The following is a 16,732-nucleotide window of genomic DNA, read 5'->3' as shown; positions in this document are numbered from 1 at the left end:
TATGGGAGAGAAAAGCTTGAAAATGTTATGTTATCAGATACATGATTGATACTAAATGATTGAGTTCAAACCTTGAGGATGCAGCGAGATCCTTCATGACTCAAGATACATATAAAAGAAGTTGCAATTACCAGTAGATAAAACAAGTGTGAATGATTTGAGAATACAGAAAGTTACAACTAGTTCACATGATAAGCCATGGTATTCTCTAAAGGTTCGAAGATTCGCCAGCGATATCGATCACGAAACGATACTTGACATCATTATTGGCGAGGCGATCCAACGCTTCATTGATTTTTTGGGTGGTGACAACCTCAATGTCACATGTTATGTTGTGCATCCCACATAAATCCATCATCTCTTGTGTTTCTTTAATGCTTCCTATCATACTCCCTTTCACCACTCTTTTCCCTGCGAATAATTTTTAACGAGGAAAAAAGAATATAAAAAGTATTTATACAAGTCAAGGTTGAGGAATAATAATTTGTTTGGGAAGCTTAATTACCAAAAATCAATGGGAAAGATGGAAGATCGATGGGCTTATCCGGTGCACCAACAATCACCAGAGTCCCGTTCACTTTCAATAACTCCAAGATTGGTCCAAGGGAGTGTTTGGCTGATACTGTGTCCAAAATAATATCTAGGGTCCTTTTCTTGGACTGCCCACATAATAAGTAGCATTGAATTATATTAGTTGTTAGAAAGTAGGAATCCATCATTGTTATAATTTTCGAAGTAAAGAAAGCGTGGGCCGAGTCTTCCTTAAGCTATCCTATCCCCTGTACTAATGGAACTTACTTTTTTGGTGCTTAATAAGTGTAAGCAAACAAATTTTTAGCAGAGGGAATCTAGCTTACTCCCGTAAAGGCTTTAAACCAACTATGCCAGATTATTTTTACCGCGAAATTGATCTTTTAACCATCAAACAGAATAAAATAGGCGATTATACTGCTAAAAATCGAAGATTTCCATACATGGAATTTATCTAACTAATCATATTTTGTGTTCTATGCTTTTCTACACGATTCGTTTAATTTATGCACGTAAAAATAGAGTACGGGGAACGAACCAGCATTTGTTTAGGATTGGTGCTGAGAATGAAATCATCGGCACCTAGTCTCTCTTTGGCTTCTGTCTCTTTGGAGGGAGATGTGCTAATGACAGTTACATGATGGCCAAAAGCCTTTGCAAATTTGACAGCAACATGGCCTAGGCCTCCAAGTCCAACTATGCCTACACTTTTCCCACTCGAGTCCACCAAGTTGTTGTCTTTCAAAGGACAAAACACAGTGATTCCAGCACACAAAAGAGGTGCCGCGGCATCCATCGGCAAGCTCTCCGGCACTCGTACGACGTATCTTCGTCACAAGCCACAATGTGAATATATGGTTTTCTCCGAAAGCATTTGTGTCAAAAGTTTTAAAAGTCCGTAAGCACTCCAAAAAAAACCGTAGATCTCACATAGCTAAATTAAAATCAAATCGTTATTCTAGTATCTTCTTAACCGAGTTAAGTTAGGACTGATTAGCGTCAATGATCTGCGAGAAGAAATTTCGGAGTAAACTCAATCAGAAATTACCTATGATCTGCGACAAGAAAATCGGAGTAGCCTCCATAAGTGATGGAGCCATCCCAGAAGATACCATTGTATGTGAACTGAACTTGGTCGCAGTAGTTCTCTTGTTCTTCCTTGCAACACTCGCAATCCAGGCACGTAGCAGCCAAGCATCCCACTCCCGCCCGATCTCCCACATTGAACTTGGTCACATTGCTCCCCACTTTCGTTATAATCCCAGTAATTTCATGCCTGATTTAACCAACCATATGCCGTTATATTAGCACACATTAGATAAAAAAACGTTATTTTCACGAGTCGAAGAGTTCCAAAAAAAAAAAAGAATTACCCGGGAACAACAGGGTACATGGTAATTCCCCAGTCGTTCTTGATATGGTGGATATCTGTGTGACACACCCCACAATAAAGAATCTTGATGGTGACGTCATTGATCCCATTTTCTCTAAGCAAATTATATAAAAAGAAACACAGTAAAATTAACATGGAGACAGTTTCAGGTGGTCATTTAAATGCATTAACTAATTACGCTGTTGTTTCCAATCGATACGGTAAAGATCATTTCCCAGATTAGACTAATTATACAACAATGCTAGCTTGTCCAATTCTCATGAAATGGTCTGTATATCAAGCTTAACTCCGACTGCATATTTTTCGATACAAGATCTCAAGAAAGAAGCTGTTAGTTTATCAAGAAGCGAAGAATCATGAATATTGGCTTCATCAGCGAGACAGATACCTGCGTTTGAAGGTGTAAGGAACTACGTTGCCGGAGGAATCATGAGCAGCCCAGCCGGAGACAGTCTGCGTGTGATTTGGAGTTGTTTGGGCCATAAAAAATGCACGAGAAATCAGAGATTTCGATAATGGGAGTCGAAGCTCTGAGTTTTGGATAAATGATGGAGAATAAACTGGGAAGCTAACACCCTTTTTATAAAAGAGTGTTGTGTGGGGAAGCTTACGTTTGTTTTAATAATGTGTGAGCAATACAAAAAATACTAACTTATTTGTTCACAAATTAAAAAAATTATAAAAAAATCATATTTTTACTTCATTTAATTATTTAAACATTATAAATAATTTTCAAAGACTTAGTCAACATATATTTGTAAAATGAATATACTTAAAAATTTAATTATATATTTGAAATAATCGATATATATATATATATATGAGTAGTTCTTTTGTGAGACAGTCTCACGAATCTTTATCTGTGAGACGAGTCAAACTTACCGATATTTACAATAAAAAATAATACTCTTAGCATAAAAAGTAATATTTTTATGGATGACTCAAATAAGAGATCCGTTTCACAAAATACGATACGTGATATCACAATAAAAAATAATACTCTTAGCATAAAAAATAATATTTTTATGGATAACCTAAATAAGATATATGTCTTATAAAATAACATCCGTGAAATTACAGGTTTTTGTTTCCGTATTATTCACGGTACAAGTCCATTGGTTAGTGTCTGGCCCCATCTCTTTAATGGCAAAGAGAAAATAAATTGTATTCAAATGTGGTGGGTGATAGAGTCTCTGACAGTGCTTTTAGTCAATGCTTAGTTTAGCGGTGTGGCAGACATTTTGTATGACGTAAAATATTCTTCTTTTTTACCTTACTAAAAATTAAAAGGGTACTTAATTTTTTATCATAGATTGGTGTCAAAAATTTAATATTTTGTTAAAAGAGGTATTAAGCTACACGTGATTTATATGTTGTTTATTTATTCACTTCCTAAGTAGAAATTTAAGATTGATTTAAACCAAACATAATCTTTTTCACAAAAACTTATACGGTCTCATGAGTCAATTTTATGATACAAATATTTTATTTTGATCACCTATAAAAAATATTATGATACAAATATTTTATTTTGATCATCCATAAAAAAATATTATTTTTATTGTAGATACAGAGGCAATTTTTTTTTTTCACGTGAACAATATTATGAGTCGTATAATAATTAAATCAAACTATTAAATTGTTTCCAACTATCAACCTAACCGGGCTAGCACGTGAATGTTCCATAAATAAGTAACTCTGCCAATTATTATATGTACATACATCGGATCCGAAATGGAATCGCGTCTCCCTTGTGACTCATATAAAATACATCCATATCATTAGTAACATTTATATTATATTATTAAATTTAAAAACACTTAAAATAATTAATTTTTACGGTCATGATTTGTTTTACTAATTATATATATTAAAAAAATATTTAAAATTTAATTCAAGTAACATGTAGCTCAATGGATAGAATTTTTGATTTCTACACATCAAGTTGTAGGTTCAATTTCTATTTGAGTCTTTTTTCATTTCTTTTTTCTATTTAATTTTTTTAATTTATATATAAAAATTACAGTGTAGTCACTCACTATTTCTTATAATTATATTTTGATCCTCGTTTAAATATAATCCAGATGAATTATAAAAAATATTGTACAAGCATGCAATGCATGCGTCGGTGCACTAGTTACCCACAATTAGCCGATCAAGTCTTAACTTTTTGGGTAAAAACACAATCTTTTTCAAATTCACTCGTCACAGTTATATGGACTTCATTTTTCCGGTTATAACAAAAATATATAGCTAAATTTATATATGTATTAACATTTTTTCTTGTTTTTAAATTAATTTATCCTTATTAGCTAGCTTTTGGATAATGTGCGACAGTTTTTTGAATAAATGAATATGGATAAAATAGAAACAAAAACATTAATTAAGAAAATCTCTCTCTCGGTTCAATATATATAGACTCATTTGTGTCTTCGCATTGATTAAGAAAATTAATCCGTCGGTCCAATTTTGACATTAATTAAGAAATTTACTAGAAAAAAAATTAATAACAAAATATTTCCTTTTGTCCTTGATGAATTTTTTGATATGATACACAAAAATTGATGGAAATAGCTAAAAATATTTAATTAAAATATGGTATAAATGGTAAAATAATGAAGAAATAATATTAATTATAGGCACTACGTTCAAAAACCAAAACCAAACCAAACAGTTTGATTTAGGTCAATTTTTCGGTCAATCACGGTCTGAATTGATTTTAAAATCAACTAAAAATAATAATTTGTTCAAGTTTTAGATAAAAATAAACCGAACCAAACCCGTTACATTAATATGAAAAATTATGAAATAAGTTTTTTCAATTTATTGTGATTTTTCTTGGATATAAAAATATTTTATTTGATTTTTATTTTGTATGAATTTTGTAAGCAATTCAATTATATTAATAATTTATTTATCGCATATTTTAATCCACATAGAACATAACCACAACTCAACAAGTCCACAATCCTAAAAATATAGTTTTTTATGAGTTCCAAAAAAATTACGTAACTAGCATATTATTTCAGTTTATGGTGTTTAATTTATAATTATTTTATTTCACAATCAAATAAAATGTTTTTTTTTTAAATTTCCATCAAATATTAATTGCTGCTTTTACAAAATCATGTATTAATTTACTGTGAAATTTAAAACTTAAAATTAATCATCTAAATCAGACTTAACTGAAATTCATGGTTTGGTTTTGTTTGAAATTTATTAAATCGATTAAATCAGTTTTAGCTCGAATTTGTATCTAAACTCGAATCAAACCGTAATTGAACGCTCTCGATTAGTCAATTTGGACTTATGAAAAAAAATGTAATTTTTTATATTTTAGATGTTGAGAGTATATTAGTTTTTGAAGTAGGTGATGACGTGAGACGATTTGTACATTTCTTCGTAATTATTATAAACCATATATTGTTTGCCATTTTTGCAAAAATTAATGTTATAGATAAAACTTTAAAATAATTATTCTCATACTGATATAATTAATTATACAAGAGTTTAATTAATAATTATTTTAATATATCAAAAAAGTTCCATTGCCGGGAATCGAACCCGGGTCTCCTGGGTGAAAGCCAGATATCCTAACCGCTGGACGACAATGGATTTGATGCACATTTTACAGTTCAGTAATATATATAACATATTATAAGTGCCTCACATTTAATCGAGAATAAGAAACTGGACTGCTATTTTTGATAAGGATTTGAAACATATGCCATATATACGCTGTACTAATTTTTAACTCTTTATAATCCACTTGTATGAAAAATCAAACAGCAAAATTCAAAAATTACATTTTCGGATACATGTCGATTCAATAGATTTTGTTGTCACCTTTCACGAAATAGATTTCAAATAAAGATGAAAATTTCTTCCGAATCCGTTGAAAGATCTGATATTCGACTTAAATGGAGGGTGATATTGAAAGATCTGATATTCGACTTAAATGGAGGATGATACAGAAAGATTTATTGGATCCGATTAAATAAAAATGTTCGGGGATTTTTCAGATTTGGAGATGGAGAAGAATCTAATGTCATTATACTCACACCGACTCAAATATTTGATTAAATTACAATATATATATATATATATCAAAAATGTTATATATATATCAAAAATGTATATATGTATGTATGTATATATATATATATATTAAAAAGAGTACTGGAATGCCCACATATATCATTCACAATTAATTTATTTCATCACATTCAAATTTTGTTTTCCAGAGGAAAAAAAATCCTCAAAATTCGGGATTTGTGTTGCATGTAGAATTTTGTGTATATAATTCACACTGCCATTTTGAATACCATAAATGCAATCATGTTCCTTAAAACCATTATTATATGTGCAATGTATGTATTTATTTAATTGTATAAATTATATTTAAAGACTATTTGTAATTTTTAATATATATAAATCGTTTTGTCAAAGACTCCAAGTTCCATATCCATCGTCCTAAATTCATTATTAAAATTGTATTTGAATAATATTTTTGGGACAAAAAATTTTAGTTAATCGCGAAAAAAATCGTTAGAAGGGGGACAGGAAGGTGTCCGGCGTATTTCATCCGACGCTCTTGTCAGAGACTGGGGATATAAATGGAGAGCAGCTAAAAGTGCTGCTGAAAAATAATATAGTAAATGAGTTAGACACTCAAAATATGGTATTTACAGGAGAATACATGAGCATGAAGATGGACCTTCTACCTTGGCTAAAGATGGGTCGAGGTCTATGATCCGGTGTGAATTCGATTCAGATGATCTCATCCCTGGGACATCAGGTATAATTTATAACCATTATCAAATGTTTGTTACCTACTTCGTCCACTTTTACACACACATATACGGCTAAAAAGCTGACTTTCTTTTGTTTGTTCACATAATTTTTCCGGCCAGAATTCAACTCTTGAAATTTATGCCCCTTTTATCGAAATATTCTTTAAAGAGCTATTCACTGATACATGACATATGAATCAAAAGATCTTTAGAGATGCTAAAAGTAGTTGTGATCATGTTGGGAGGTGTGAAAATAGATTTTTACAAAATAAGATAAGATAATAATATAATAATGATGATTTTATTCTTAAAATATAGGTGTCTGCCATATGCCCTAAACACCCAAATTGTATAGCCAAAATAATACATCACCAATCGCAGCAAAATGATACGAATGGATATGTCATGAATCAAGAATAAACTGAAAATCGGTCACAGGGACCAACTTGATCGGAGCATTAAAGCGGAAAATTGAGTAGATTCATCCATCAGATACATCAGAGCTGGCTGTAATTTAAATCTTTTGCCAAAGTTTAAGTTCAAAAATGTCTCAACCTGGAAATGATCCCAACTTTTCCGGCCTTGTAGCGACCCTCCCAAAGTCAAGCCCCACCCGAATTCATCTTCAGGGGTATCACACATTGTCACTGCCCATTGGAAATATCTGGGATCTGAGTTTTTGGTCTCGATCCAGCCTCCAATTCTTGTGTTCTCATCCAGTTCTGAGTTGACCATCAAAGCAATAGATCCATCTGAGAGATGTCCTTCCTGGCTTGTAGGACTATCTCCCACTGCGGATATCTCTGAAATTCGATTCCGTTTGAATGCACTGATCGGGAGAGCCAATGCACCAAGACTAATCCTTTGACTCGATGACCTAGACACTTGGTGCATGCCCAGAAGGGAGAGCTTTGTGCTTCTAGAGAGTTGCCAAACAACTCGACCAAAAGTGCTAAAAGAAAGTGTAATTCCCGCAGGATGAACTTGTGTTTGTAGACCAGAAACAAACTGAGCCAATGAGGCAACAACATTTGATTTTCTCACCGTTATACCAATGGCACTGTCACTATGTTTATTCAGAAGAGGAGGACCAAATTCAGAATAATCGGTAAGGGCCCTTTCCTGCATAAGAAAAATAACTTCAAAAATGTCACTCAGTGATCACCAATTTATTATATTCTGCATAACATGAAAATGAGTGATATATGGCAATTGTTATAGGATGCCAAGTTAAAAATCTTTACCTGATGAGAATCTGTTGCAACTTCAACATCTCTGCATCGTGCACCCATTGGAATTGCAACTGCAGAGAACCAATTTCTAAAATGTGCTCCATAGAAAACTTTTGTAAGTGAAAGTGGCCCACCGAAAGAATCACCTTGCCCTTTTTCACTGGCCGTAAACTCTGCCAGAAATATATCTTTTTCCCTAACAGCAGTTTCAAACGTGAATTTTGCATCAACACCCGTCCTAAACCCTGATCTTTGTAATACATTACATTTATGTACGTCAACCCCATCCATGATGAAGAATCCGCCCAGCACATCCACCTTTCCTCTCACATGAGTACTCGCTTCCTGAAATGCATTTCCCTTGGAAGATTTATCGAAAGTGATGACCCGTTCCACCTTGTCTTGCCTGTCCCTGAGCTTCATGATATCTGAAAAAGCTTCTCGTTGCAACCGCTTCAAGATTTCAATCTGTAAATCATATCATTTGAACGTCTGTAAGGCCCCATCATATAGCTTGTTTCTACCTACGGAAACAATATACCCGTCAACCCATAAGCTCCGTGTGTTGAAACAAGGAGTGCAAAATTGCATCATCTAGACTGACTTGCCATATTCACTCATGAATCAAAACCTGAATGGTTTCAGCGTTGGAAATATTCACGATGAATAAGTTTGCTAGTACACTTGAGATATACTTTTCACATCAAACTCATTTCTAGGATTAAATGATATGACAGATGCATTTAAGCTCCATTATTACAGTTGTTCAATTATCACTGAAGTTAAAAAAAAAAAAAAAAAACAGACCCAGCAAAAAACTGATTTGATCCTTCCATACACAATTCAAATTTCTCATAGGAAAATCCATGTAATTATCATTGAGAATACAGAAGAACACGTCTGCGTAATTTAGAGAAAAATCAATTATACAGGCCCATGAGCAACGAAAAACCAGTTTCTAATTAAGACACAATAAATGAACTCCCGAAAACTCATCAAGCACACCGTATCACACACACACAGCTACAAACAAGTGAAATTTCAGAAATTAGATCACATAAACCATCATGTGAACAATAAATCAAAATATACAGGGGAAAAAAGTATTACCGGACTTCGGTGGTCAGAATCCTTTCGCCTACTCAGGAGATTATGCAAAAAATATTGCGTAGATTTCATAAATTCTTCCAGCTTACCAACCACTATGGCAACTGGGCCCATTTTCGCTTTCCAAATCCTTCGCCAAGTTTACATCTGAATCACAATTGCAGTATATACGAGCTTTTCCACAACTAGCTCTGAACTTCCCAAATGGTTGCATTGAAACCTAAATTTTTCCCATTTTTTTATTTTGTTAAAGAGATAAAGATTTTTCCTTTTTTATTATTTCATATAACCACTATTCTTCACTAAAAAATTATTTTATATGATTAATATAAAAACAAATTTGGGATTTTAGTTTTAATAAGGAATACGACATAAATCAACGTGTTTCTCGAAGTATGAGAACAAATATTCATATGATTTCATATAAACGAGAAAATAAGAATCACGAATCCAGTGCAAAATCAAGATTCTACAATTTGAGAGCTCAAATAAGTATGAATCGTAAATTTTTTAAGAGAAAATATCTAACAATAAAACATTAACATATTGAATTATGCGATAAATTTTACACAAATGAACGAGTCGAATGAATAAGAGTAACGACAACCATCATCCTCTCTAATATAACGATAATCGACATCTAGGACCAAGTTCTAATAACAACTCTAACCATGGAATGAACTTTCCTTTACTTCAATTCTTTTATATCGAGAAGCAAAAAATGTATCAATATTTTGTTGAGATCTAATAATTACATTTGTTTGACCATCATTTGCGAGATATGAAAAAACGCCAACTTCAATCGAGTGAGATATGCTAATAATATTTAGAGGTGATCAATTTTTTTTTATTAACCGCCCGAATCATCCGAACCGAATTGTACCGCGCCATTTTTCATAATATGTTATAAAAATCGTGATTAAAAATATTAATCATAAACCGCACCGCATACGCGATTCGGTTATTTTTTATGTCAAGAACCTCACCAATCATTCATTATATCTCAACTCTCTTCAAAGTTATTATTCTTACAAATAAAACTTATCTTTTTCTTAATTATTCTTCATATTAGTCTTTTGTTAAAGTATTTATTGCTTTCGCTACAATATTTTGTTTGAAGTTTCAAAGTAAAAAAATAAAATAAAATAGGGTAAAGGTCATTTTTGTTGTGAAAGTGTCTTGTTGTTAAATTATTATTTATTAACTTTGTTTTTAATCTTGATTTTTTTTTATCTATTTTGATCTTTATATGCTTTGAATTATATTTTATATTTGAAGACAATATATTGTAGTTGTTTTCAAATAAATTAGAATATATGTTCTAATATTTTTCATTAAAAAAACCGTAAACCGACTGCAACCGTTTGAAACGGTTTAAAATCGTAAGGCTAATTTTTCATGTAAAACCGCAATTAATTTTTCAAAATACTAACCGACCGCAAATGGTAATTCGGTTTGAATTTTTATTAAAAAAACCGCAAAAACATACCGTGATCACCCCGAATAATATTAATGAAACACAGCCAACAAACCTTGGTCTTAATTGCATCACATGGAAATGAAATAAAAATGTCCACCAATATTGATTACGACGAATTTTTATCCGAGAGACAAATCAATACTACTGTTATTCACAACAAAAAGTAATAATATTATCATAAAAAAGTAATATTTTTGCATGAATGACCCAAATAAGAGATATGTCTCACAAAATACGACCCATGAGACCATCTCACACAAGTTCTTGCCTACAACGAAAACACAAAGTTTGTATTTGAAATGATATATTTGATTTTTATATTTGAATTCGACGTGAATATATATTTTAAATTACATTTATTTGAAAGTACGTCTCAAGTCGGCTAGATTAAGTTATTGAGAGTTATATATATGGACTTGGACAATTATTTTTTTGAATTAATTTTTAAGATTGAATTAAATCAAAATCTCAATACTTAACAGATTTGAATTCACTTCAATATTATTGATCTCAATAAATTTAAAATCAATTAATTTCAAATTCATATATTAAATTTATCGATCCGACTTAAAAATTATTTTCATCAATAAGTTTTTTCAAACTGTATTTCTGGGCCTAACCCGGCGGTAACTAACCCACAAACCCAACGGGCCCAACTATAAAAGAGAAAATCGCGTTCTATCTACGCTTATTAATATGACCCTAACCCTACTTTTAACCGCCATTCGAGTGAAATTTTCGTCCCGCCTCCGGAAGAGATATTTCGTTTGTTGGCAGATTTCGTATTTTCTGATTCTCGTTCGCACAATTAATCAAGGAATTTCTTTCCTGGATCTAAAACCGATCCGTTATTCAGCCCTAAAATAGTAGAATTTTTGTATTTTCTTCAAATCCAAGATTCGATCTCGTATCGTAGGTATGTCTCGGTGCTTTCCCTACCCGCCACCAGGGTATACACTGAGCAGATCCAGCGAAGATGCCTTGATCGAATCGATTAAGGTTTGTTGAATGGAGAGCCCTGATTGATTTATGCATGAGCATGATCGATTTTAATGTTCACGGGTCTCTATGTACTTTATGTATGGGGTTATGAGGTCAATGTGGGTATTTCAAAGAAAAAGATACTGGTGTCGAACGTGTACTGATTGATATCTGGGTTTTGTTAACTACAAATTTTTTTTAAAATCTAGAATCTGAGATTCTTTAATAAATTCAGACTTAAAACCATTAATCGATCCTATACATGACTATGATTCCGTGATGTGATTTTTTGAGAACTTCATTTATCTTACGTTAAGGATTATGAGAGAGGGTTTCGAATCAGGAATTTCCGTTGAAGAATTGGTTTTGGCGATGGATTTCTTTGAGATTCTTGTTGTTAATAAGAACTTTATTAAGCTATTTTCTGAGCTTTTGGAGGCGGATTTGGGCTTATCATAGCATCGCTTCTGATTGGGCTTTTGAGTAATTGAGACGATGAGATTTCTTGGAGAGTTCTATTTTAGTGGTTTTCATTGCGGAGGAAGCTCGTGATTGAAATGGGAAGATCGAATTAGGTTCAAGGAGAGCACTAAGGCACACGTGTCCTGGGGCCTAAGCAAAATCATTGAGCTGTGCAAAACAAATGTTCATTTGCTTTCAAATAAACCTATATTAACTTTTGATTTCACTTAAAATTCATAGTCATTTCGTCAGGCACGTGCTTAAATGTGACTTGATCTATTGTTTTTGGATATGCGGAAAATTACGACATTGGAGGATAGACAAACTGCCAAGATATGCGCATAATTGTCAAGGTGTGCCCCTCATTGAAGGGCTGCCTGCACCTTGGCAAACCCCTAGGCAACACAAGAGCTATGTCTTGTGCCATGAGCTTATGTGTGTCCGTGTATTGCCATGTTGCTTTTTTGAGTGGGGCTATATCTGTATTTTTATTTATGGCTTTTGTCAAGAAAATCCATATGATGAACAAGGATTCTTGGACATTACAGTAGCACCAAGAATGTTCACAATGTTCGGAAGGATATTAGTACCTGGAAAGTTTTCGTTAGTGCTGCAAAGCTTGTGCTTTGTTCATCATGTGTTCTTTGGTGTGAGATTCCGTGAGTTGTGCTATAATTGATAGTGTTTCTCCAAATTGTTCATATATATTTAAAGTTTGTATTTTGAAGAGTAATTTGGTATAAGATTTGAAGGGTTCAATAATCAGTAGTAATTTTTCTTCTCACACCTAATTGATAAATTTGTTTTTTGTTGTTTACTGTGTAAATAAGTAGGTTCATAAATTACATTTGCGATCATTTTTTTATTTTATATAGCAAATACGGTTATTATGAAACGATACAAATGATGTCATTGAGAGGTTTGTTTGTTTTGGATAAACATAGTGCAATCCCAGCTTAGAGCTATTGACCATCCCACTAAGATGCTTATCTGGGTGCTAGGCTTAATTATGAATGATCTATGTTTGGAGTGCACTATTCATGCTCTGAGGTGACTGTTCATTTAACTCTAAAACTGCTATCTTGGTGCTCTAAAGCTCCAAAAAGAAAATAAGCAAGCCAAGGAACAAAGGAAGGAGAGGAGAAAAGAGAAAAAAGAGAGAAGAAAAGAGAAGGCCGAGAGAAGGAAAGAGAGGGAGGAGAAGACAAATCATAACTCAGATAAGTATGATATCTCAAAGGAACAACACGGCAAGAATTTTTGGGCAAATATCGATCATTTGGAAAAAAGTGGTCTCACTGAGGAGCATGAGCAGCCTATTTGTTTGCGCATTCCTAGCACTTCCTCGGAAAGCACCGAAAATAGCACCAAAAGGAAGAGAGACTTCTCCCCCTTTGATGGCAAGTGTGGCCATGGTAAGTTCTTTTTTCTCCACTTAACTATTTCCATACCTTTCTGTCATTGGTTATCATTCATTACCTTTTGTTTAGTTCTTAGTTTTGCCTCATTGACATGAAACAGGCAATATTATCAGAATACGGGTGGCCTCAAAGAAACAGAATTTGTCCAATTCGTCAATTGATGAACATCTCTGCTCTACGTCTGGGAGGACCGACATACCTACCCAAAATAAAGATGAAAATGGTCATAAAAGCAAGCAAGAAGCCATTTACATCCCGACCAAGGGGACCAGAAAATTTGATCAGGGACTTACTGCTGGAACTGAAAAGGAGCCTATCTGTTTAATTTCTAAGAATGATACTGGTGTTCCTGGCATAACTGGAACCTCACCTGTGCCTGATGCGGTTAGGTCCTCTATCCAAAAACTGGGATTAAAGTATAACAAGTTAATTGAGACATGGCTACCGCCACAGCTCGAGGATACATGTCTTGACACGGATGATATAGATTGGCTCTTCAGTGGCAACAATCAAGGCATCCGGGCCGAGAAAAGGCTGAAATCGGAATGCGATAGCGTACCCTGCTCGAGCAGCTCAACATTGTGGCAACCTCATGCACGCTTTTTACCTGAGGTTGATGTTCATGCCTTGCCTTTTACGGTTCCATTTGCCTGAGTATATTTTGTCTCCTCTCGTAAATCATTGGAGTTAGATTGTTTACTTAGTGTGAGCTAGGAGCAGATAACATGTTGGAAGAATGGTGTCGGTGAAATTGAATCAGTTTATGACCTGAGGGCACGTTGCTTATTCTTTATATATATCCGTTTGAGTGGTCGGGTTGTTATTTTATTTGATATCGAGTTATTTGTGGGCTCTAACTTATGAACATCGATAAAGCATAAAAATATTGATCAAACCAAAAATTAACCTGCAACTTGTAAAAGATGTGTGTATTTCAAGTACTTGATTGATTTTAAAAGAAATTTCAAGTCGCTTGTCTGCGTAGAAGGTTGCGAGAATTTTGCTTTTGAAGTATTCTGAGTTCAAATTGAGCATCGAACTGTTAAATCAGTCTTCCCTACGCCCTTCGGCTCACATTTTAGCTGGTCAACCGCTTTGCAATTCTGCAGCACAGTGATCAGATCGGCATTTCGAATGGTGGAAAGCCTGTGTGCTACCAGAATCGTCGTCCTTCCACTCATAAGCTTGTCAATTGCATCTTTATTTTGCATTTCTGATTCTGTATCCAGAGCACTAGTTGCTTCATCCAGAAGAATGGCCGGATCCTTGAGAATCGCCCTCGCAATTGCTACCCTTTGCTTTTGTCACCAACTTGAGGGTGGTATTCTTCTGGCATTTGGCTGATGAATCCATGTGCATTTGCCACTACTGCAGCATTCTTTATCTCGATTACTGATCATTCCGGTTTCCATACTTGGTATTTTCATAAATGGTTGTGGAGAATAATACTGGCTCTTGCTGCACTAGACCTCTCTTACCCGCGAAGATTTAAGGTGCCATTACATTTACAATCATACAAATATAAAATTTAATCTATTGAAAACTATAAATTGAGAATTTTCACTCATCAAAATCTCAACAAAACCACGATCAAATAATTTATGAAATGAAAACTCATCATAATATAAATTGCTTTCCATCTATATTCATAAACCATTGACCATTGCTAACTATTCAAACTCATAAATTTGGAACATTTACATCATATATTGGTCACTACTAAACACATCAATCGATTGGAGGTTGGACGTATCCACTAACCAACATCGAAAACCAGCCAAATACGTCATCTTCTATCTAGTACATCAATAATAAGTCAAACAAGATATATCCTCCACCTGATTGACAACATTCACATCTAATCACAATATAATCAACTTCAAATATTCAGAAACACAAATATTCACATAACAAATCATCATTTTCCATTATACAACTTTAATAAACCTGATTACGGTAAATAATTTTATATATTTTCATAAAAAAATGAACCTACATAATAAGTTAAAATTAAAGAAGACGGTCTAAATGGGCCAAGCCCAACGAGATGGGTGTCACGATATATTTTTTTAAAAAATAAATTTTTATTTTTTCAATACTTTTTTCGTAAAAATACTTATTTTTTAAGTTTTTCTAGAAATTTAAAATTAATATTGATTTTTTCAATATCTTACATTTTTATTTTTGTATAATTAAATTTCTATTTATGCTATTTGATACCCCATGGATAGGTCCATACCATTCGTGGAAGGCCCATCAGGGCACATGTATTCTCTTATAAATATCAGGTTTGAGCGTATGATTCATGGATTCACTATATTATTTTCAGCAGCACCCTTAACTGCTCTCACCTTATATCCTCAGTCTCTGACTTGAGCGTCGGAGGGGCTACGCCAGGACACCCTCCTGGCCCCCTTCTAACGGTCTTATTCATGATTTCAGGCTCAGGGTAATTTCGAAAACCTGCGTCTGGACTAGTAACACTTGCTGGAATCGGACCATAAATTTCCCGTAAGTATCACTTGGCGTCGTCTGTGGGAAGTTTGAGCTGAGACGTAGAGATGACAGGTAGGTGAGGGAGCAGAAGAACTAACACAGCATTATTACGTTTTCAAATGGGGGACCCGAACAATCTTATGTTGAGATGAGACAGAAACAACCACGTCTTGAGACGAGGCAGGAAGAACTTCGTCAAGAGACAAGAGCCGAACAACCTCGTCAAGAGACAAGATCCGAACAGCCTTATCACGAGACCGAGGCCGAGCAACCCCCTCCCAATGAGAACGTGGGGAACTTGACCCTGGAACAATTGGGCCGATTCATTACCCAGACAGTAGACGAGGCCATGAGAAAGAACCAAGAGTCTATGTTTGCTGAATAACAGGCCACTCGTCAGGAGGAAGAAGAAAATGCTGAGGGCCTCCAGAGCAGGGTTGAAGAGACATAACCCCTCCCAAGTGGGGAGAATATTGAGATGGGAGAGATGTGGAAGGAAATACAGATGTTGAGGCAGCAGTTGGGAAGCAGAGCGCTGACACCTAAGAGAGGGAGTCCTTTATCATTTGCCATTTTAGAAGAAGAGCTTCCTCAAAATTTTCGACAGTCGAATATGGGAGAATACGACGGACATACTGACCCCGAGGAGCACTTGAGGAGATTTGATAATGCGGCCTTGTTACATCAATATTCAGATGAGGTCAGGTGCAGGGTGTTCCTGGGCACGCTGGTGAGGTCAGCCCAACAATAGTTTAATACCTTGCAGCCCAACTCCATACAGTCTTTTGAATATTTTTCTACGACTTTCTTGCGCCGATTCGCTAGCAGCAAGAAGC

The 16,732-nt window shown here is 34.2% G+C and overlaps 3 protein-coding genes and 1 non-coding gene across 9 annotated transcripts; 1 reads left to right on the top strand and 3 right to left on the bottom strand.

Moving 5' to 3' along the window:
* Nucleotides 1-89: 89 nt before the first annotated feature.
* On the bottom strand, nt 90-2,545 carry LOC142551635 (putative cinnamyl alcohol dehydrogenase 6). The gene is made up of 6 exons (XM_075660975.1): nt 2,313-2,545; nt 1,905-2,018; nt 1,580-1,807; nt 1,070-1,358; nt 506-659; nt 90-411 (listed from the first exon to the last, which is right to left on the bottom strand). Exons 1-6 carry the CDS (start codon nt 2,405-2,407, stop codon nt 209-211), a joined length of 1,083 nt encoding a protein of 360 aa, XP_075517090.1. The 5' UTR covers nt 2,408-2,545; the 3' UTR covers nt 90-208.
* Nucleotides 2,546-5,467: 2,922 nt separating this feature from the next.
* Nucleotides 5,468-5,539, bottom strand: TRNAE-UUC (transfer RNA glutamic acid (anticodon UUC)). The gene has a single exon. It is a non-coding gene; the product is annotated as a tRNA-Glu (tRNA).
* A 1,460-nt stretch (nt 5,540-6,999) lies between these two features.
* Nucleotides 7,000-9,322, bottom strand: LOC142551634 (uncharacterized). Of its 3 annotated transcripts, none has more exons than XM_075660972.1 (3): nt 9,060-9,322; nt 7,962-8,417; nt 7,000-7,839 (listed from the first exon to the last, which is right to left on the bottom strand). In XM_075660972.1, the coding sequence occupies exons 1-3, from the start codon at nt 9,168-9,170 to the stop codon at nt 7,150-7,152; spliced, it is 1,257 nt and encodes a 418-aa protein (XP_075517087.1). In that variant the 5' UTR covers nt 9,171-9,322; the 3' UTR covers nt 7,000-7,149. The 3 variants fall into 3 exon arrangements, with proteins under 3 accessions (XP_075517087.1, XP_075517089.1, XP_075517088.1); XM_075660974.1 differs by having other exon boundaries at nt 7,962-8,469; nt 9,060-9,321; XM_075660973.1 differs by having other exon boundaries at nt 7,962-8,473; nt 9,060-9,320.
* Nucleotides 9,323-11,234: 1,912 nt separating this feature from the next.
* Nucleotides 11,235-14,231, top strand: LOC142551633 (uncharacterized). 4 transcript variants are annotated; one of them, XR_012821597.1, is made up of 3 exons: nt 11,235-12,162; nt 12,220-13,394; nt 13,501-14,231. XR_012821597.1 is itself a non-coding variant. In XM_075660971.1 (3 exons), exons 1-3 carry the CDS (start codon nt 11,455-11,457, stop codon nt 14,052-14,054), a joined length of 954 nt encoding a protein of 317 aa, XP_075517086.1. In that variant the 5' UTR covers nt 11,240-11,454; the 3' UTR covers nt 14,055-14,231. The 4 variants fall into 4 exon arrangements, 1 of the variants encoding a protein (XP_075517086.1); XR_012821596.1 differs by having other exon boundaries at nt 11,237-12,416; nt 12,662-13,394; XR_012821598.1 differs by having other exon boundaries at nt 11,239-11,535; nt 12,981-13,394.
* The last annotated feature ends 2,501 nt before the right edge of the window (nt 14,232-16,732 follow it).

This window comes from Primulina tabacum, chromosome 7, assembly GCF_025594145.1.
Source record: "Primulina tabacum isolate GXHZ01 chromosome 7, ASM2559414v2, whole genome shotgun sequence".
Classification (NCBI taxonomy): Eukaryota; Viridiplantae; Streptophyta; class Magnoliopsida; order Lamiales; family Gesneriaceae; genus Primulina; species Primulina tabacum.
This window is presented reverse-complemented; position numbering and strand designations above follow the sequence as displayed.